General features: G+C 43.5%; 2 protein-coding genes across 22 annotated transcripts in view; both read left to right on the top strand.

Annotated features, from left to right (window-relative positions):
- LOC115197408 (UPF0606 protein KIAA1549) overlaps window positions 1-7,686 on the top strand; it is an 89,954-nt gene extending 82,268 nt beyond the window's left edge. For both annotated transcript variants that reach the window (XM_029758876.1, XM_029758878.1), the window contains 4 exons: window positions 1,209-1,261; window positions 1,787-1,929; window positions 3,926-4,074; window positions 4,422-7,686. In XM_029758876.1, coding sequence (XP_029614736.1) covers window positions 1,209-1,261; window positions 1,787-1,929; window positions 3,926-4,074; window positions 4,422-4,589 — 513 coding nt within the window. In that variant the 3' untranslated portion in view covers window positions 4,590-7,686. The remainder of the gene's footprint in view (window positions 1-1,208; window positions 1,262-1,786; window positions 1,930-3,925; window positions 4,075-4,421) is intronic.
- A 10,530-nt stretch (window positions 7,687-18,216) lies between these two features.
- The window catches only part of LOC115197409 (protein-methionine sulfoxide oxidase mical3a), a 188,464-nt gene continuing 185,456 nt past the window's right edge, over window positions 18,217-21,224 (top strand). For 7 of the 20 annotated variants that reach the window (XM_029758889.1, XM_029758891.1, XM_029758894.1 and 4 more), the window contains exon 1: window positions 18,220-18,364. The gene's annotated coding sequence lies outside the window, so the exon portion shown is untranslated. Of the gene's footprint in view, window positions 18,365-18,390; window positions 18,409-21,224 lie in introns of those variants that run through there. The other 13 variants (XM_029758880.1, XM_029758885.1, XM_029758886.1 and 10 more) reach the window with 5 other exon arrangements.

A 21,224-nucleotide genomic window follows, 5' to 3' on the forward strand; every position in this document is an offset into this window, starting at 1 on the left:
GTGTGTGGGAAAACCCAGCAGCTTTGTAGTTCTTGACAGAAACCGGTGCACCCTCTAAATGGCACACGTACACAATGTCTCAATTGTCTCGAGGCTTAAAAATGCTTCTTTAACCTGTCTCCTCCCCTTCATCTACAATGATTCAAGTGGATTTAACAAGTGACATCAATATTTTTTTGAATTGTTATTTAACTAGGCAAGTCAGTTAAGAACAAACTCTTATTTACAGTGACGGCCTACCCTGGGCCCATTGTGCACCACCCAATTACGGCCAGATGTGATGTTGCCTGGATTCAAACCAGGCACTGCAGTGACGCCCCTTGCACTGAGATACAGTGCCGTAGACCGCTGCGCCACTCAGGAGGCCAATAAGGGATCATAGATTTCACCTGGATTCACCTGGTCAGTCTGTCATGGAAAGAGCAGGTGTTCTTAATGTTTTGTATACTCAGATGAAGGAGCAGTATATCATAAATTATGTATATGAATCAGGGAGTTTCCAGTCCTGATGCAACGGCTTCAAACAAATGCCAACACTATATTTATAGTTGATATACCATCGCTTTAGATTTACACTGCATTCCTTTCTTAAAAATAACACTGTCTGCTGTTCAAAATTCATTTTAGGGCATTTGAAGCAAGACCAGAACACATATGCTACAGATTATAGGCTATTTGATCAGAGTATAGTCTCTTCAGCTGCTCTAAATAAATATTTTCTTAGACCGTTCCTGTTTTGTTTTATAAAGTTCACCCCCAGTCATTTGAAATGAATTCAGAGAGTAAGAGCTCTGTCTAAAGCCAGCCCAATATATAACCAGTTAGCTAGCTCAGGTGTAGAAAGAGTTCTGAATTCCTCTGTTCTGGTTCAGTACATTAGCGTTATCTGAAAGGTCACTTTTAGAGAAGGAAAATAACATTTAACAGAAACCAGAAAAGCCCATAGGCTATTTAAACATGTTTCCTGCAAAACACCAATTACTGTGCTGTACGATTCTAGACTCTCAGCCAAAATGTATCAAAGGGTAATGTAACATTCAGTCATTAGAAATATCCATGTTATGCTCCAGCTTTATCTTGATTTATTCTGGGTTATTGGGTGATATCTGTTTTGATTGAACATGATCTGCAAGCTTGAGTGAGGTCCCTGGAGTCTTCCCAGTGTCTGTGTGTCTTTGTCCTGACAATATGCCTGTTTCTCTCCTCAGAGATACGCTGAGTTAGGAATGTCCCCTCCTTCACTCCAAGGCTTACTACAGAGGTGAGTAGCTTACCACAGAGATACAATATCATGTGTATATGCGTCATAATATGTTATTGAATGTAATACTATGTGTAGCTAACTAACTCTGAGAGAAAAGGAGGAGTATTTTTTTATTAAGTTTTCCTCAGATGACTCTAGGCTACATTGATCCATACATTATCTATGGTCTCATAGCCCCAGTTCTTTAGTGGGGGGGATGCTCTCCCTTGCAGGTGTCTATGCGCAGGCCAGGGAGTTGGGCCTCATACATGATTTAGTCTGGACCATCTTTATTTGATGGGCTCCTAACTGCCCAATAAAACACAGACATGGTGGCGATTGCTTTGGTTGATCTTCTTTTGGATAATTGATTAGTTTACACACACACGCAAATACTTATATGTAGAGACACACGTGTACACGTCACACACACAAACACACATACCACACACTGAAATATTGACCGACACTTCTGTACAATTGATGCACGATACTACTGATATTGTTCTGTAGGAACAGTATTTGAGATTGTGTGTATTTCAGACAGGGCCTGGGCTCCAGCTACCCACCAGGTGACCCAGGACATGTTGACCAGCTCCCCCCAGAGAGCCACTACTCCAACAGGGGCCTGTACACTGAAGACCTGCCCTCGTCTACCAGGCCACGGCCAGTAGGGGGCACCACAGGTACACATATACACACACACACACACACACACACACACACACACACACACACACACACACACACACACACACACAGCTCAACATTCACTGAATGTATGCCATTGTGTCTAACCCAGACCACTCACCCCCTCCCATAAACCTGCCAGCCTCAAACAGCCTTGTCTCTATTGAATAATTAAAGAGTCTGGGGTTGGCTGTTGGCTTGCTGTGAGAGTTCATATACAGTTGAAGTCGGAAGTTTACATACACTTAGGTTGGAGTCATTAAAACTCGTTTTTCAACCACTCCACTTCTTGTTAACAAACTATAGTTTTGGAAAGTCGGTTAGGACATCTACTTTGTGCATGACACAAGTAATTTTTCCAACAATTGTTTACAGACAGATTATTTCACTTATAATTCACTGTATCACAATTCCAGTGGGTCAGAAGTTTACATACACTAAGTTGACTGTGCCTTTAAACAGCTTGGAAAATTCCAGAAAATGATGTCATGGCTTTAGAAGCTTCTGATAGGCTAATTGACATAATTTGAGTCAATTGGAGGTGTACCTGTGGATGAATTTCAAGGTCTACCTTCAAACTCAGTGCCTCTTTGTTGACATCATGGGAAAATCAAAGGAAATCAGCCAAGACATCAGAAGAAGAATTGTAGACCTCCACAAGTCTGGTTCATCCTTGGGTTCATCCACAAATCTGGTTCATCCTTGGGAGCAAATGTCCGAAGGTACCACGTTCATCTGTACAAGCAATAGTGCGCAAGTATAAACACCATGGGACCACGCAGTCGTCATATCGCTCAGGAAGGAGACGCATTCTGTCTCCTAGAGATGAACGTACTTTGGTGCGACAAGTCCAAATCAATCCCAGAACAACAGCAAAGGACCTTGTGAAGATGCTGGAGGAAACAGGTAAAAAGTATCTGTATTCACAGTAAAATGAGTCCTATATCCACATAAACTGAAAGGCCACTCAGCAAGGAAGAAGCCACTGCTCCAAAACCGCCATAAAAAAGCCAGACTACGGTTTGCAACTGCACATGGGGACAAAGATCATACTTTTTGGAGAATTGTCCTCTGGTCTGATGAAACAAAAATAGAACTGTTTGGCCATAATGACCATCGTTTGGGGGAAAAAGGGGAATGCTTGCAAGCCGAAGAACACCATCCCAACCGTGAAGCACAGGGGTGGCAGCATCATGTTGTGGGGGTGTTTTGCTGCAGGTAGGAAAATGATGTGGATATATTGAAGCAACATCTCAAGACATCAGTCAGGAAGTTAAAGCTTGGTCGCAGATGGGTCTTCCAAATGGACAATGACCCCAAGCATACTTCCAAAGTTGTGGCAAAATGGCTTAAAGACAACAAAGTCAAGGTATTGTAGTGGCAATCACAAAGCTCTGATCTCAATCCTATAGAAAATGTGTGGGCAGAACTGAAAAACCGAGTGTGAACAAGGAGGCCTACAAACCTGACTCAGTTACACCAGCTCTGTCAGGAGGAATGGACCAACATTCACCCAACTTATTGTGGGAAGCTTGTGGAAGGCTACCCGAAAACGTTTGACCCAAGTTAAACAATTTAAAGGCAATGCTACCAAATACTAATTGAGTGTATGTAAACTTCTGACCCACTGGGAATGTGATGAAAGAAATAAAAGCTGAAATAAATAATTCTCTACTATTATTCTGACTTTTCACATTCTTAAAATAAAGTGGTGATCCTAACTGACCTAAGACAGGGAATTTTTACTTGGATTAAATGTCAGGAATTGTGAAAAACTGGGTTTAAATCTATTTGGTTAAGGTGTATGTAAACTTCTGACTTTAACTGTATATATGGACTCTGCCTGATGGAGTGCTGGTGCTGCACAGAGTGCATTTCAACTGAAGGATTGCATCAAAGCATATTAGAAGTGACAGAGGATTAAGTGTCAAAAATGGCTGAGGGTTGATGTGTTTTTTTTGTGTGTGTGTGTGTGTGCGCATCTGTTTGTAGGTAACCAACTCAATCACCTAAACCAGGTGGATCTTGGGAGCCGGATCAAGGGGGGGTACCCAGTCGGGGGCAGGGCTCCTCCAGGTCAGACTGGAGGCTCAGGTTGGGCACCCTACTCTGACGGTGACTTCAGACCCACCAGAGACCCTGTGAGTCCTGCTCTGGCTTCACACTGCCTTATGAGACTTACTGTACCTCCGTGTTCCTCTTCAAGCTGTCCTCTAAATATACAGGACAATGGCATGCTTGTTGTTCTATGCTCTATTGCTGCTGCATATCTGTTTGACTTCTGTAGTTCTGGATGTTGGTTCACTCTGGTTCTTCTACCTCCCAGCTGTCAATCTGTACATGAACTATGCCTTAATATATATTGATAAGTGTAGTGAAATGTCCTCTTTTCGCCTCAACTCTTCTTTTTCCTCTTCTTCGTTCCCTCCTTCCCTGTGTGCTTCACGTTCTTCTGGGCTACCCTGACTCCTCCTCCTCTATGTTCCAGATGCCTAGTAGGAGTGCCCTAAGGGAGCACTCTGCCCACCTGGACATCTACCCCCCCGACGAGTCCTCTCCCCCCAACCACTCCTCAGCCTCCCTCATCAAGGCCATCAGGGAGGAGCTGCTGCGCCTCTCCCAGAAACAGCAAGCCGTGCCCAGTTACCACAGCTGAGACAGACGGCCTCCTCTGGTCCTCACTGAACCTCTACTGCTACATCCACCAGTCATACCGCTGCCCCTGCCTGCCTGCCTGCTCCAACCTAGCAATGCTTCCCATGGAAGTTCCTTTGTACAGGAGAGAGACAGTACTGCTGGGCTGCGTCAAGGTGGCTATTGGCAAACTAGACCAAACTGAATGAGGTGACATCATATATGCCACTAGTAACCTAAGCATAGATGGGGTCATTATATGAATGACCTGTTCTCTAAGCTCTGGCTCTCTGACCCAGACCCCTGTCTCTGACCCAGACTGTCCTATAGCATACAGTGTACTATAGTATAAGTTACCCTAGAGGTTTAAGGGAGAAGGTGTGAACTGAATGTTTGGCCATGACCACTGATCCCTTCCCAGTTGTTTTTAATTTGAGGTGTTGTTGCTTTTGTTCTTTTTAAACAGCAGTCTAGACTGTGTGTGTGATGATGATGATGATGATAATAAGCAATGTGGTTTGATATTCTCTCTCATGCTGCCTTGACATCCTAACAATATTTTACAGTACAGTGGTCTTTCTCTATCAGTAGGACATCTTTCATTTAGGCTCCAAACATTGATACCCATGTTACCTTTAACGGTGATGCTTCTTACCATTACCATACAGGTATTGTTTTGTCTTTGAAGAGGCTCTTCTCCTCCATCATCTTCTGGTGCTTCTTTAAACGCTTTGTGTTTTCTGCCATGATATTGAGGGGTGATATGCATACTCCGTGAAACCATTTGTCCCAGGTGCTTGATGAAGTTGTTCTACATTGTTTTACGCCATGAGCCACACAATGCCTTGTGTTGTGACAGAGTGAGTCAGTTCAACTGTCTCAATCTACTATACAGCTACGGTCAGAGTTCGGGGGGACAACACTAGACACAGAGAGCTGCAATAATTATACTGCAGCAACTCCCATACATTATTATTATTATTTAACCAGGAAGGACTCATTGAGATTTGAAATCTCTTTTTCAAGAGCGTCCTGGCAGAGATGGGCAGCACCAAGTCATTACACCATAACAAACAAACTACAAGTCATCTAGTAAAAACCACAGGGATATAACGAAATCATGAAACAACAAAGGCATTCCAAGGCGATGGTGCAGAGTACATAAAAGCCCTTTTACCAAATTCAGTTTGGACATACGGAACAGTTAGCAGGATAAAGTCCTGCGAACGAAGAGAGTACCCACCACATTTCTGAAAAATAAAAATGCCCAAATAAAATGGTAATAAACATTACTTTACCAATGCAACTACATTGACTTTGTTGTCAACATCTTCAGCACAATGTCCACATTTGACTTTATATATCCAGGTTGTTGAGGATGCTACATTGTTAAGACTTTAAATGCTAACATATGGTGAACCTATATGACAACATTATTTCTATAGATATTACACTAAGATCATTTATTGTGTATAATAATTCATTTGTGGAATTTAATAATGTTTTCTGACCTGCAAACAAATCTAAATGATTGACAGTACCTTTACATGCAGATTGCAGTGCTGATAGATCCGGACATGCAATCTGATCTATTTAATTCACTGTATGCAAACTACTGGGTTGCACTTGTCTTTTCTCAGTGAATATCCTTCAGGCCACACCAACTGAAATGTAATTGAAAGATTCATAGGTCAAGTCAATTATGCATTGTATTGCTGAAGGAAATGCAGTATTTTCTCAGCTGAGAAACAGGGTCTGTGCTCACACGAGTTCAATCTCCAGGGTATTCTTCATCTATTTCCTCCTTTTTCCATGCAGTATTGAAATGTTCAGCTACATGTGCTGTGTTGTAATTGTTCACAGTTTACTGCTCAGTCAATCTATCAACTTGAGATGTTTTGTGCATTTTATGTTCTTTTTATCCTTGAATGGACTTGCCTCGTGTTTTATTTCCTCCATATGTCTTTGTTCAATATGTTTTTTACATTTTGTTCAGTAACATTTTCAACAAACTCCACACACATTGCTTTGCTGTGGGCATTGAAGTGATATTTCATTTCAATAAAATAAAAGAGAAATTATTGATTTTAGTTGTAGGGTTAAACTACATTTATTCACTGACTTGGATGAATTAATACTATATCAGTATTGAACATCGTCCCAAATAGTGTATATCCCAAAGTTTCACTCCACAACACCATCAGACACTCTTACCCAAAGCAACTTACAGGAGCAATTAGGGTTAAGTGCCTTGCTCAAGGGAACATCAACAGATTTTTCTCCTAGTCAGCTCAGGGATTTGAACTAGCTAGGGATTTGAACGTTGTGGGTACTGGCCTAACACTCTTAACCACTAGGCTACCTGCACCGGCTACAGTACTGTACACCAGACACACACTACTATGGCTCCTCATGACCAACATGTACCTTATGGATCCCCCTCCCTTTGGTGCTCTCATACTAATGTCCACCATCCTGTCTCATACTACTAGCCTGACTGTCTGTTCACTCCAACAAACACTGACTGTATGGGATCATAGTACAGTACTGTATGGCATTTTGTAACTACTGTAGTCTCAAGATTAACTTAAAGGATTTTCTCTCAGCAAGAGTTCTATAGGTCTTAACAGTTGGTGCTAAAGTGTGTGGTGTAGCACCATCTAATATTCAACACTGTTTCTGGATGTAGTCTAAGCTTTGCACCCATGCAGTTAGATTGTAAACTGAGTTACCTGTAGTGATTTCACCCCTAGTTGGTCTGATTGGCTTCATTCACAACACTGTGCTGTACCATACTGTACTGGAAAAGAGTGTCTGTTAAATGACAAAAATGTACAATGTACATTTATGCCTACAGTACAAATGTACTGTATGCCTCCACCTGCTGGTTCTGCAACTCCCATGCACATCTCTCAGATTTAATGAGAGACGTTTTCCTTTTGTTTTTGACTGTTGTCTTGTTTTATTGTGAAGATCATACTTTGTGTTGGCTGGACCAACCATGTTTAATGTGTTTGACTTGTTGAGTTGTATGTTTCATTCATGTACACAATCGTTCAAAAGTTTGGGGTCACTTACAAATGTCCTTGTTTTTGAAAAAATATATAATTTTTCAGAAATACAGTGTAGACATTGTTAATGTTGTAAAGGCCTTTTGTAGGTGGAAAAGGCACATTTTTTATGGAATATCTACATAGGCGTACAGAGGCCCATTATCAGCAACCATCACTCCTGTGTTCCAATGACACGTTGTGTTAGCTATTCCAAGTTGTAATTTTAAAAGGCAGAGTTGCAAAGAAAAAGCCATATCTCAGACTGGCCAATAAAAATAAAAGATTGAGATGGGCAAAAGAACACTGACACTGGACAGAGGTACTCTTTTTGGAAGGCCAGCCTCCCAGAGTCGCCTCTTCACTGTTGACGTTGAAACTGGTGTTTTGCGGGTACTATTTAATAAGGCTGCCAGTTGAGGACTTGTGAGGCATCTTTTCTCAAACTAGACACACAAATGTACTTGTCCTCTTGCTCATTTGTGCACCGGGGCCTCTCACTCGTTCTATTCTGGGTAGAACCAGTTTGTGCTGTTCTGTGAAGGGTGTAGTACACAGCGTTGTATGAGATCTTCAGTTTCTTGGCAATTTCTCACATGGAATAGCCTTCATTTCTCAGAACAAGAATAGACTAATGAGTTTCAGAGGAAAGTTCTTTGTTTCTGGCCATTTTGAGCCTGTATTCGAACCCACAAATGCTGACGCTCCAGATACTCAACTAGTCAAAAGAAGGCCAGTTTTATTGCTTCTTTAATCAGAACAACAGCTTTCAGAAGTGCTAACATAATTGCAAAAGGTTTTTCTAATGATCAATTAGCCTTTTAAAATGATAAACTTGGATTAACTAACACAACGTGCCATTGGAACACAGGAGTGATGGTTGCTGATGATGGGCCTCTGTACCCCTATGTAGATATTCCATAAAAAATCTGACGTTTCCAGCTACAATAGTCATTTACAACATTAACAATGTCTACACTGTATTTCTGATCAATTTTATGTTATTTTAATGGACAATTGTTTTTGCTTTTCTTTCAAAAAGAAGGACATTTCTAGGTGGCCCCAAACTTTTGAACGGTAGTGTAAGGCTGTGTGTGGTTTGTTTTCCATTTGTGTTGTGCATGCTGTTCCAAACAAACGCTTTTAAAAACCAATGAAACCCAAGTTTTCATGTGTCCTACGTTATTTAATACTGTAGTATTCTATCACCATGAGTATAACATGCAACTGATTAAGAAGCAAAACATATTTCATTGTCACATCTGCTTATCATTCAAATTTTCTCCTAAAAGTAGTTTGTAAAAGGATAATTATGTATTTTGCAGAGCACAGAATTTCTTTGTGTATGCAGTTTATTTCTTAATACAGTTATCTTAGCAGTGCTGTTTCATCCAGGGAGGTCCATTTGGTTTTCATAGGCTGCTACAGTAATGCAGTGATGTCTGAAGACGATAAGTACCAGATGCAACCACACGGTGATGCCATCTCATTACAAAATACCATGTGGTGAGCTTCATTCACTTCTAAACAAAGAGAACGCTCTGTTGAAGGTGAGGTCATCACTCTTGTAAGACGGGTGAGCGTGTGTTTGAGTAAATATGTAGTTCACGGGAGGTTGGTGACACCTTAATTGGGGAGGACGGGCTCATGTTAATGACGAGCGGAATCAGTGGAATTGTATCAAATACATGGTTTCCAGGTGTTTGATGCCGTTCCATTTGCTCTGTTCCAGCCATTTATTATGAGCCGTCCTACCCTCAGCAGCCTCCACTGGTGTAGTTGTGTGTGTGTGGCATCATTTAGCCTAACACAGATACTTGAGAATGTACGAAATGTTCTCCCTTTAAACATTTTACACCCTGGCAACAATGAGGAAGTGAGGAGAATGTGTTATGCATGAATGGATGAATGTGCATCTGTAGCCTCCAAGCATCAATGTCATTTGTAACAACAGAAATAAACAGTGTATGTGCATAACTGCTCATAAGAGATGTGGAATCAGCAAAGGTACAGTATAAAAACTTAAAACTGTACGCATTGTTACCAATAGAAATCCACTCCACTCACTACTAAGACAACCCAAGCCTATCATAATGTAGGCTACTGTTGGTTTCCAGTACCTTTACATTGTTGCCTTTTTGATGTGTGGTTGCTAGGACACAGACCCCCTAGAGCTCCCAGCCTCCCACTGTGTTTACCATGTCATTCACAGGGTTAGTAGCATTGACAGTAGCTAATGTGCTCCTATGTTGCTCAACCTGCACTTACAACAAAGTTGGCTCAGGTTCTTTAGCATGGTAGTAAGGAGGGAGGGGTGAATGGGATTGATGACTGATTTGGATGACTGGTGTCAATGGTATTGACCACCAGTCTGTCTGTGATGTACAATAGAACATTCCCTTGAGGGAATCCAATAGTAAAGAAATGTTAAGATACATGTTTCAAAATTGCACATTGAATGTAGTGTGCTACAGTACAGTGTTTTCACATTAGACAATACACTACCCACTACAATTGACTGAAAATCATATTTCCATCCTTTTCATCGCATGTGTGATCAAATGTGTGATCTTTGAAGACATATTTCACAATGTTTAGTAGGCACTAGTTTGTATCAAGCCTGTCTTGAGCATTTGGCCATAGGTTCTCATCGGCATCGCTCTAAATATCCTCATTTATTATACATCTCGGGGAAATCCAAGCATGACATACAGTGACTGAATGTATAAACATTAAGAACACCTTCCTAATATTGAGTTGCAACAACCCCCCTTTGCCCTCAGAACAGCCTCAATTTGTCGGGGCATGGACTCCACAAAATGTCGAAAGCGTTCCACATGGATGCTGGGATGCTGGCCCATATTGACTCCAATGCTTCCCACAGTTGTGTCAAATTGGGAAACTTGGGAAACTGTTGTTTGTGAAAATACACATGGGAAACTATTGTTTGTGAAAAACACATCAGCCTTGCAGTTCTTGACACAAACCGGTGTGCCTGGCACCTAATGCCATACCCCATTCAAAGGCACTTCAATATTTTGTCTTGCCCATTCACCATCTGAATGACATGCATACACAATCCATGTCTCAATTGTCTCAAGGTTTCAAAATCTTTCTTTAATCTGTCTCCTCCCCATCGTCTACACTGATTGAAGTGGATTTAACAAGTGACATCAATTAGGGATCCTAGCTTTCACTTGGATTCACCTGGTCAGTCTATGTCATGGAAAGGGCAGGTTCATAATGTTTTGTACACTTAGTGTAGGTCTGTATTGAAATCATTGCATGCTTCATCCATGGCCTGAAGGAGGGTGGTACGCTCATGGGAATCAAATCAAATGTATTTATATAGCTCTTCTTGCATCAGCTGATATCACAAAGTGCTGTACAGAAACCCAGCCTAAAACCCCAAACAGCAAGCAATGCAGGTGTAGAAGCACGGTGGCTAGGAAAAACTCCCTAGAAAGGCCAAAACCTAGGAAGAAACCTAGAGATAAACCAGGCTATGAGGGGTGGCCAGTCCTCTTCTGGCTGTGCCGGGTGGAGATTATAACAGCACATGGCCTAGATGTTTAAATGTTCATAGATGACCAGCATTGTCAAATAATAATAATCATAGTAGTTGTCGAGGGTGCAACAAGTCAGTAACACAAGAGTAAGTGTCAGTTGGCTTTTTCATAGCCGATCTTTGAGAGTATCTCTACCGCTCCTGCTGTCTCTAGAGAGTTGAAAACAGCAGGTCTGGGACAGGTAGCACGTCCGGTGAATAGATCAGGGTTCCAGCAGGTCTGGGACAACAGGTCTGGGACAGGTAGTACGTCCGGCGAACAGGTCAGGGTTCCATAGCTGCAGGCAGAACAGTTGGAACTGGAGCAGCAGCACGGCCAGGTGAACTGGGGACAGCAAGCAGTCATCAAGCCAGGTAGTCCTGAGGCATGGTCCTAGGGCTCAGGTCCTCCGAGAGAGAGAAAGAAAGAGAAAGAGAGAATTAGAGAGAGCATATTTAAATTCACACAGGACACCGGAAAAGACAAGATAAATACTCCAGATGTGACAGACTGACCCTAGCCCCCCGACACATAAACTACTGCAGCATAAATACTGGAGGCTGAGACAGGAGGGGTCAGGAGACACTGTGTCCCCATCCGATGAAACCCCTGGACAGGGCCAAACAGGTAGGATATAACCCCACCCACTTTGCCAAAGCACAGCCTCCACACCACTGGAGGGATATCTCCAACCACCAACATACCATCCTGGGACAAGGCCGAGTATAGCCCACAAAGATCTCCTCCACGGCACAGCCCAAGGGGGGGCGCCAACCCAGACAGGAAGACCACGTCAGTGACTCAACCCACTCAAGTGACGCACCCCTCCCAGGGACGGCATGGAAGAACACCTGTAAGCCAGTGACTCAGCCCCTGTAATAGGGGTAGAGTCAGAGAATCCCAGTGGAAAGAGGGGAAACCAGACAGGCAGAGACAGCAAGGGTGGTTCGTTGCTCCAGCCTTTCCGTTCACCTTCACACCCCTGGGCCAGACTACACATAATCATAGGACCTACTGAAGAGATATGTCTTCAGTAAAGACTTAAAGGTTGAGACTGAGTCTGCGTCTCTCACATGGGTAGGCAGACTATTCCATAAAAATGGAGCTCTATAGGAGAAAGCCCTGCCTCCAGCTGTTTGGTTAGAAATTCTAGGAACAATTAGGAGGCCCGCGTCTTGTGACCGTAGCGTACGTGTAGGTATGTACAGCAGGACCAAATCAGAAAGATAGGTAGGAGCAAGCCCATGTAATGCTTTGTAGGTTAGCAGTAAAACCTTGAAATCAGCCCTTGCCTTAACAGGAAGCCAGTGTATGGAGGCTAGCACTGGAGTAATATGATCAAATTTTTTGGTTCTAGTCAGGATTCTAGCAGCCGTATTTAGCACTAACTGAAGTTTATTTAGTGCTTTATCCGGGTAGCCGGAAAGTAGAGCATTGCAATAGTCCAACCTAGAAGTAACAAAGGCATGAATTAATTTTTCTGCGTCATTTTTGGACAGAAGTTTCTGATTTTTGCAATGTTACGTAGATGGAAAAAAGCTGTCCTTGAAACAGTCTTGATATGTTCTTCAAAAGAGAGATCAGGGTCCAGAGTAACGCCGAGGTCCTTCACAGTTTTATTTGAGACGACTGTGGAACCATCCAGATTAATTGTCAGATTCAACAGAAGATCTCTTTGTTTCTTGGGACCTAGAACAAGCATCTCTGTTTTGTCCGAGTTTAAGATTAGAAAGTTTGCAGCCATCCACTTCCTTATGTCTGAGACACAGGCTTCTAGCGAGGGCAATTTTGGGGCTTCACCATGTTTCATTGAAATGTACAGCTGTGTGTCATCCGCATAGCAGTGAAATTTAACATTATGTTTTCGAATGACATCCCCAAGAGGTAAAATACACTGCTCAAAAAAATAAAGGGAACACTTAAACAACACAATGTAACTCCAAGTCAATCACACTTCTGTGAAATCAAACTGTCCACTTAGGAAGCAACACTGATTGACAATAAATTTCACATGCTGTTGTGCAAATGGAATAGACAACAGGTGGAAATTATAGGCAATTAGCAAGACACCCCCAATAAAGAAGTGGTTCTGCAGGTGGGGACCACAGACCACTTCTCAGTTCCTATGCTTCCTGGCTGATGTTTTGGTCACTTTTGAATGCTGGCGGTGCTTTCACTCTAGTGGTAGCATGAGACGGAGTCTACAACTCACACAAGTGGCTCAGGTAGTGCAGCTCATCCAGGATGGCACATCAATGCGAGCTGTAGCAAGAAGGTTTGCTATGTCTGTCAGCGTAGTGTCCAGAGCATGGAGGCGCTACCAGGAGACAGGCCAGTACATCAGGAGACGTGGAGGAGGCCGTAGGAGGGCAACAACCCAGCAGCAGGACCGCTACCTCCGCCTTTGTGCAAGGAGGAGCAGGAGAAGCACTGCCAGAGCCCTGCAAAATGACCTCCAGCAGGCCACAAATGTGCATGTGTCTGCTCAAACGGTCAGAAACAGACTCTATGAGGGTGGTATGAGGGCCCGACGTCCACAGATGGGGGTTGTGCTTACAGCTCAACACTGTGCAGGACGTTTGGCATTTGCCAGAGAACACCAAGATTGGCAAATTCGCCACTGGCGCCCTGTGCTCTTCACAGATGAAAGCAGGTTCACACTGAGCACGTGACAGACGTGACAGTGTCTGGAGATGCCGTGGAGAACGTTCTGCTGCCTGCAACATCCTCCAGCATGACCGGTTTGGCGGTGGGTCAGTCATGGTGTGGGGTGGCATTTCTTTGGGGGGCCGCACAGCCCTCCATGTGCTCGCCAGAGGTAGCCTGACTGCCATTAGGTACCGAGATGAAATCCTCAGACCACTTGTGAGACCATATGCTGGTGCGCTTGGCCCTGGGTTCCTCCTAATGCAAGACAATGCTAGACCTCATGTGGCTGGAGTGTGTCAGCAGTTCCTGCAAGAGGAAAGCATTGATGCTATGGACTGGCCTGCCCGTTCCCCAGACCTGAATCCAATTGAGCACATCTGGGACATCATGTCTCACTCCATCCACCAACGCCACGTTGCACCACAGACTGTCCAGGAGTTGGCGGATGCTTTAGTCCAGGTCTGGGAGGAGATCCCTCAGGAGACCATACGCCACCTCATCAGGAGCATGCCCAGGCGTTGTAGGGAGGTCATACAGGCACGTGGAGGCCACACACACTACTGAGCCTCATTTTTACTTGTTTTAAGGACATTACATCAAAGTTGGATCAACCTGTAGTGTGGTTTTCCACTTTAATTTTGAGTGTGACTCCAAATCCAGACCTCCGTGGGTTGATAAATTGGATTTCCATTGATTATTTTTGTGTGATTTTGTTGTCTGCACATTCAACTATGTAAAGAAATAGTATTTAATAACATTATTTATTTCATTCAGATCTAGGATGTGTTGTTTAAGTGTTCCCTTTATTTTTTTGAGCAGTATATATCGTGAAAACAATAGTGGTCCTAAAACGGAACCTTGAGGAACCTTGAGGAACACCGAAATTTGTCAGAGGACAAACCATTCACAGAGACGAACTGATATCTTTCCGACAGATAAGACCTAAACCAGGCCAGAACTTGTCCATGTAGACCAATTTGGGCTTCCAATCTCTCCAAAAGAATGTGGTGATCGATGGTATCAAAAGCAGCACTAAGATCTAGGAGCACGAGGACAGACGCAGAACCTCGGTCTGACGTCATTAAAAGGTAATTTACCACCTTCACAAGTGCAGTCTCAGTGCTATGATGGGGTCTAACACCAGACTGAAGCGTTTCGTATACATTGTTTGTCTTCAGGAAGGCAGTGAGTTGCTGCGCAACAGCTTTTCTAAAATTTTTGAGAGGAATGGAAGATTCGATATAGGCCGATAGTTTTTTATAATTTCTGGGTCAAGATTTGGCTTTTTCAAGAGAGGCTTTATTACTGCCACTTTTAGTGAGTTTGGTACACATCCGGTGGATAGAGAGCCGTTTATTATGTTCAACATAGGAGGGCCAAGCACAGAAAGCAGCTCTTTCAGTAGTTTAGTTGGAATAGGGTCCAGTATGCAGCTTGAAGGTTTAGAGGCCATGATTATTTTCATCATTGTGTCAAGAGATATAGTACTAAAACACTTTAGTGTCCCCCTTGATCCTAGGTCCTGGCAGGGTTGTGCAGACTCAGGACAACGGAGCTTTGGAGGAATACGATGATCATGAATTCATCACTGCTGAAGTGAGAGCCATCCTCTCCTGGGGAATGCTGCTTTTTAGTTAACTTTGCGACAGTATCAAAAAGAAATTTCGGATTGTTCTTATTTTCCTCAATTAAGTTGGAAAAATAGGATGATCGAGCAGCAGTGAGGGCTCTTCGATAATGCACGGTACTGTCTTTCCAAGCTAGTCGGAAGACTTCCAGTTTGGTGTGGCGCCATTTCCGTTCCAATTTTCTGGAAGCTTGCTTCAGAGCTCGTGTATTTTCTGTATACCAGGGAGCTAGTTTCTTATGACAAATGTTTTTAGTTTTTAGGGGTGCAACTGCATCTAGGGTATTGCGCAAGGTTAAATTGAGTTCCTCGGTTAGGTGGTTAACTGATTTTTGTCCTCTGACGTCCTTGGGTAGGCAGAGGGAGTCTGGAAGGGCATCAAGGAATCTTTGGGTTGCCTGAGAATTTATAGCACGACTTTTAATGCTTCTTGGTTGGGGTCTGAGCAGATTATTTGTTGCGATTGCGAACGTAATAGAATGGTGGTCCGATAGTCCAGGATTATGAGGAAAAACATTAAGAACCACAACATTGATTCAATGGGACAAAACTAGGTCCAGAGTATGACTGTGGCAGCGAGTAGGTCCAGAGACATGTTGGACAAAACCCACTGAGTCGATGATGGCTCCAAAAGCCTTTTGGAGTGGGTCTGTGGACTTTTCCATGTGAATATTAAAGTCACCAAAAATTAGAATATTATCTGCGATGACTAATTTGCTATCATAAATGTTAGCAACACCTCCGCCTTTGCGGGATGCGCGGGGGATATGGTCACTAGTGTAACCAGGGGGTGAGGCCTCATTTAACACAGTAAATTCATCAGGCTTAAGCCATGTTTCAGTCAGGCCAATCACATCAAGATTATGATCAGTGATTAGTTCATTGACTATAACTGCCTTTGAAGTGAGGGATCTAACATTAAGTAGTCCTATTTTGAGATGTGAGGTATCACAATCTCTTTCAATAATGGCAGGAATGGAGGAGGTCTTTATACTAGTGAGATTGCTAAAGCGAACACCGCCATCTTTAATTTTGCCCAACCTAGATCGAGGCACAGACACGGTCTCAATGGGGATAGCTGAGCTGACTACACTGACTGTGCTAGTGGCAGACTCCACTAAGCTGGCAGGCTGGCTAACAGCCGGCTGCCTGGCCTGCACCCTATTTCATTGTGGAGCTAGGGGAGTTAGAGCCCTGCCTATGTTCATAGATAAGATGAGAGCACCCCTCCAGCTAGGATGGAGTCTGTCACTCCTCAACAGGCCAGATAGCAATTTTACATCTTCCACCTGTATTGTACTTATTTGTCTATTTGGATCCACATTAGCTTCTGCAGAAGCAGCAGCTGCTCCTTCTGGAGGCCACAAAACACACAAAATGTGACTAGTAACAAAACACTGATACATTGATAGACAAATGTTACATACTGTACAACGATACAAACAATACAACTAAAAAACAATACAACTAAATACAAACAATACAACAAAAAAACAATACAAACAATATAACTAAAAAATAATACAACTAAATACAAACAACACAACTAAAAAACAATACAAACAACACAACTAAAAAACAATACAAACAATACAACTAAATACAAACAATACAAATAAAAAACAATACAAACAGTACAACTAAAAAACAATACAACTAAATACAAACAATACAACTATTGAAATAATGTATTGTATTTTACGGTACTGTGTTGTACGTATGTATTATAGTGGTCCTGTATGTGGCTCAGTTCATAAGAGCATGGCACAAGCACCATCAGAGTTGTGGGTTTGATTCCCACTGGGGTCACATACCAAAATGTGTGGACTGTTGTCACTTTGGTTATAAGTGTCTGCTACGTAAATTGCATACTGTATACCATCAAAACTACTTCATATTGGATACATGTTTACTGTATAGGGGATACATTTCTTTCTGGTTTTGGACTTTCTGGATTATTTACATATTAGTGTTGTATTGACATAGTATTACTGAACTGTAGGAGCTACAAACACGAGCATTTCACTGCACCTGCTGTAATATCTTCTAATCTGTGTACAGGACCCAAAAACGTACATTTTGATTTGATCTCTGATCTTGTCAAAAATGTACTGTGAAGTAAAATCATAATAGTTCTCATCATAGTACTACACCCTCCTCAGCCCAGCCCAGCCCTGTCCTCATGTTGCTTCTGCTCTGGGTCCTGGAGGGGCCTGGACCCTGTAGTAATCCTGTCTGTCCTGGAGTGGCCTGGACCCTGTAGTAATCCTGTCTGTCCTGGAGGGGCCTGGACCCTGTAGTAATCCTGTCTGTCCTGGAGTGGCCTGGACCCTGTAGTAATCCTGTCTGTCCTGGAGGGGCCTGGACCCTGTAGTAATCCTCTCTGTCCTGGAGGGGCCTGGACCCTGTAGTAATCCTGTCTGTCTGTCTGTACTGGAGGGGCCTGGAACCTTTAGTAATCCTGTCTGTCTGTCCTGGAGGGGCCTGGACCCCTGTAGTAATCCTGTTTGTCTGTCCTGGAGGGGCCTGGACCCCTGTAGTAATCCGTTCTGTCTGTCTGTCTGTGAGGTGGCCGTGGCAGACAGGAGATGAGGAGGAGAGAAGGCTGGGTCTATCTGGATCATGATGGGCTAATTACTGCCATAGTGCTGAGTGGTGGTGGGGAAGGAAAAGGAGGAGGGGAGAGCTCGCTAGAGCCGGCAGCGTTACTGACTGCTCCGTTGTAGGAGGAGCCACCCCTCAGCTTGACGGATATTTCTCCTGACCTCGGAGAGAGAGAGAGAGAGAGAGAGAGGCATACTGTCACAGCTCCAGCAGCACTGCAGATCTCTCTGTGTAATGCTGTTCTTCCTACAGGAGGAGGTGGAGGAGTGTGAGTGAGGGACGTGTCTGGCAGCCATCCCAGTCAAACAGTAATACAGAGGTAAGATGGTCTCTTCACTGAGCCACAGCACAGGATCCAGCACTGTAAGTCTATGTGTCATTCCTCTGTGACTGCCAGTGTAGCTGGTTGTGTGTTACTGTGTAGAGTGTGTTGCTGCATGTTGTCAGTTCTGAAAGAGAACATTTATTAATAGATGTGACAGAGATGACAGTTGCTTAACAGAGACTGGGTAGGTGTCTTGATGCGCCATGCTTTTGTAACCATGGTGTGTGTGTGTGTGTGTGTGTGTGTGTGTGTGTGTGTGTGTGTGTGTGTGTGTGTGTGTGTGTGTGTGTGTGTGTGTGTGTGTGTGTGTGTGTGTGTGTGTGTGTGTGTGTGTAGGTGTGTGTAGCTGCGTGAGCATGCGTGCTTGTGTGTGTTGGTGGGAGGGTGTGTGAGTCTGGCTCTGCGTGTGTGCTTGTTGTGCGTACTTATGACTGTGTGTTGTTCTTGATGTGGCAAATGGTTTTGAAACAGAGTCATTGTTGTGGAATAACACTAATGAATAAGTGTGGTGTAATGAGGACGATCTCTGGAATATATTGTTTATGTACTGCCATGTCTGTCCAGACTGCAGCAGAGAAACACCCATGTTGTTATTGTACTGTAGGACATGCTCCTCGCCCCCTCTGTTTACAGCTTGGGTGACATATTTCAATGGTTAAATGTCACTATTTTGACATATTCCAATGAGACCATGTTGATTTACTGTATCATCAAAGATGTTGCCTGCTTAATATAAATCAATGCGAGCAGCTAGTGAGAGACACCACAGCAGAATTCTCCCAATGCAATATCTATCCATTACTTTCTCTGGCAATACCCTGCTTCAGCCACTTAGTTGAAGCAGTACTGTGTATGATTTGAATACCACCATTTTGGGCCTCCCGAGTGACGCAGCGGTCTAAGGCACTGCATCGATCCCGGGCTGTATCACAACCGACCGTGATCGGGAGTCCCATAGGGCGGTGCACAATTGACCCAGCGTTGTCCGGGTTAGGGGAGGGTTTGGCCGGTGGGGCTTTACTTGGCTCATCGCACTCTAGCGTCTCCTTGTTGTGGGCCGGGCGCCTGCAGGCTGACTTCGGTTGTCAGGTGAACAGTGTTTCCTCCGACATGTTTGTGCGGCTGGCTTCCGGGTTAAGCAGGTGGGTGTTAAGAAGCACGGTTTGGCCGGTCATGTTATGGAGCTCGCATTATGAGATAAGATCGAAATTGGGGAGAAAAAGGCAGTACATTTTTTTATAATGAATACCACAATTTGAGTAAATACCAGAGATTTAGAACTGACTAGGTAGAGCATGACAGGGTGCTCCGTACATCAAATACCTCTGTGGTTGCTGTTTACCCAAACACCAGATTGAGCCCTCTGATGCCACAGCTATTCAGTTTAGAGGCATCCCGTCTCCTCTTCCCCTCATCCCTTCTTCTCTTCTTTTCTCCTCCTCCCTTCTTCTCTTCTCCTCTGCCCTCATAGCTCTCCTCATCCTGCAGTGATATTGTCTGCTATTATCAGAGCTACACATGAGTTACATATGATAATGCCTCCTTCCCCTCTTTCACTCCCTTCCTCCCTTCCTCATCCTAACCCTGGCCACCTACGCAGGTTCTCTCTACTCTGTTATTGGGTCATATTTCTCGTTTTTATGGCCGACGTGATGTGCATTCTGGGAGCGTTCAGGAGTGCCGTGGGTGGAGCCGTTATGAAAGGCTGTGTTTGGAGCTGGGTGGTAATGATACAGCCCCACAAGACTCTACACACTGTAGAACATAACCACACACACACACACACACACACACACACACACACACACACACACACACACACACACACAGAGAGAGAGAGAGAGAGAGAGAGGCAAAGCATGGACCTTCACCACTGACTCAGTTTGCATAACATAATGGTTGGTCTGATACTAAAAAGGGTAAATACATTTCTCTGGTGTTCTTCTCCAAGGCTAATGTTGTACAGAGAACCCTACACTGCTGCTACATTCCTATAGACAATGTTCTGTACCAGATGCGTAATACATAACCCAATGTTAGCCCTCGTGCCATGTTTATACCTGTGTCATAGGCCTTTAAGTGACTGCAATGTTATCTCTCTCAAGCAACCCTAAGTAAAAACTGCATTAGTCCTCCTGGTCAACAGCATAGCCTCGCTCTCTCTCTCTTTCAATTCAATTTCAATTCAATTTAAGGGCTTTATTGGCATGGGAAACATACAGTTGAAGTCAGAAGTTTACATACACTCATTTTTAACCACTCCACAAATTTCTTGTTAACAAACTATAGTTTTGGCAAGTTGGTTAGGACATCTACTTTGTGCATGACACAAATAATTTTTCCAACAATTGTTTACAGACAGATTATTTCACTTATAACTCATTGTATCACAATTCCAGTGGGTCAGAAGTTTACATACACTAAGTTGACTGTGCCTTTAAACAGCTTGGAAAATTCCAGAAAATTATGTCATGGCTTTAGAAGCTTCTGATAGGCTAATTGACATCATTTGAGTCAATAGGAGGTGTACCTGTGGATGTATTTCAAGCCCTACCTTCAAACTCAGTGCCTCTTTGATTGACATCATGGGAAAATCAAAGGAAATCAGCCAAGTCCTCAGAAAGCAAACTGTAGATCTCCACAAGTCTGGTTCATCCTTGGGAGCAATTTCCAAATACCTGAAGGTACCACGTTCATCTGTATAAACAATAGTACGCAAGTATAAACACCATGGGACCACGCAGCCGTCATACCTCTCAGGAAGGAGAAGCGTTCTGTCTCCTGGAGATGAATGTACTTTGGTGCTAAAAGTGCAAATCAATCCCAGAACAACAGCAAAGGACCTTGTGAAGAT

The sequence above is a fragment of the Salmo trutta genome, chromosome 7, assembly GCF_901001165.1.
Source record: "Salmo trutta chromosome 7, fSalTru1.1, whole genome shotgun sequence".
In the NCBI taxonomy this organism is placed as follows: domain Eukaryota; kingdom Metazoa; phylum Chordata; class Actinopteri; order Salmoniformes; family Salmonidae; genus Salmo; species Salmo trutta.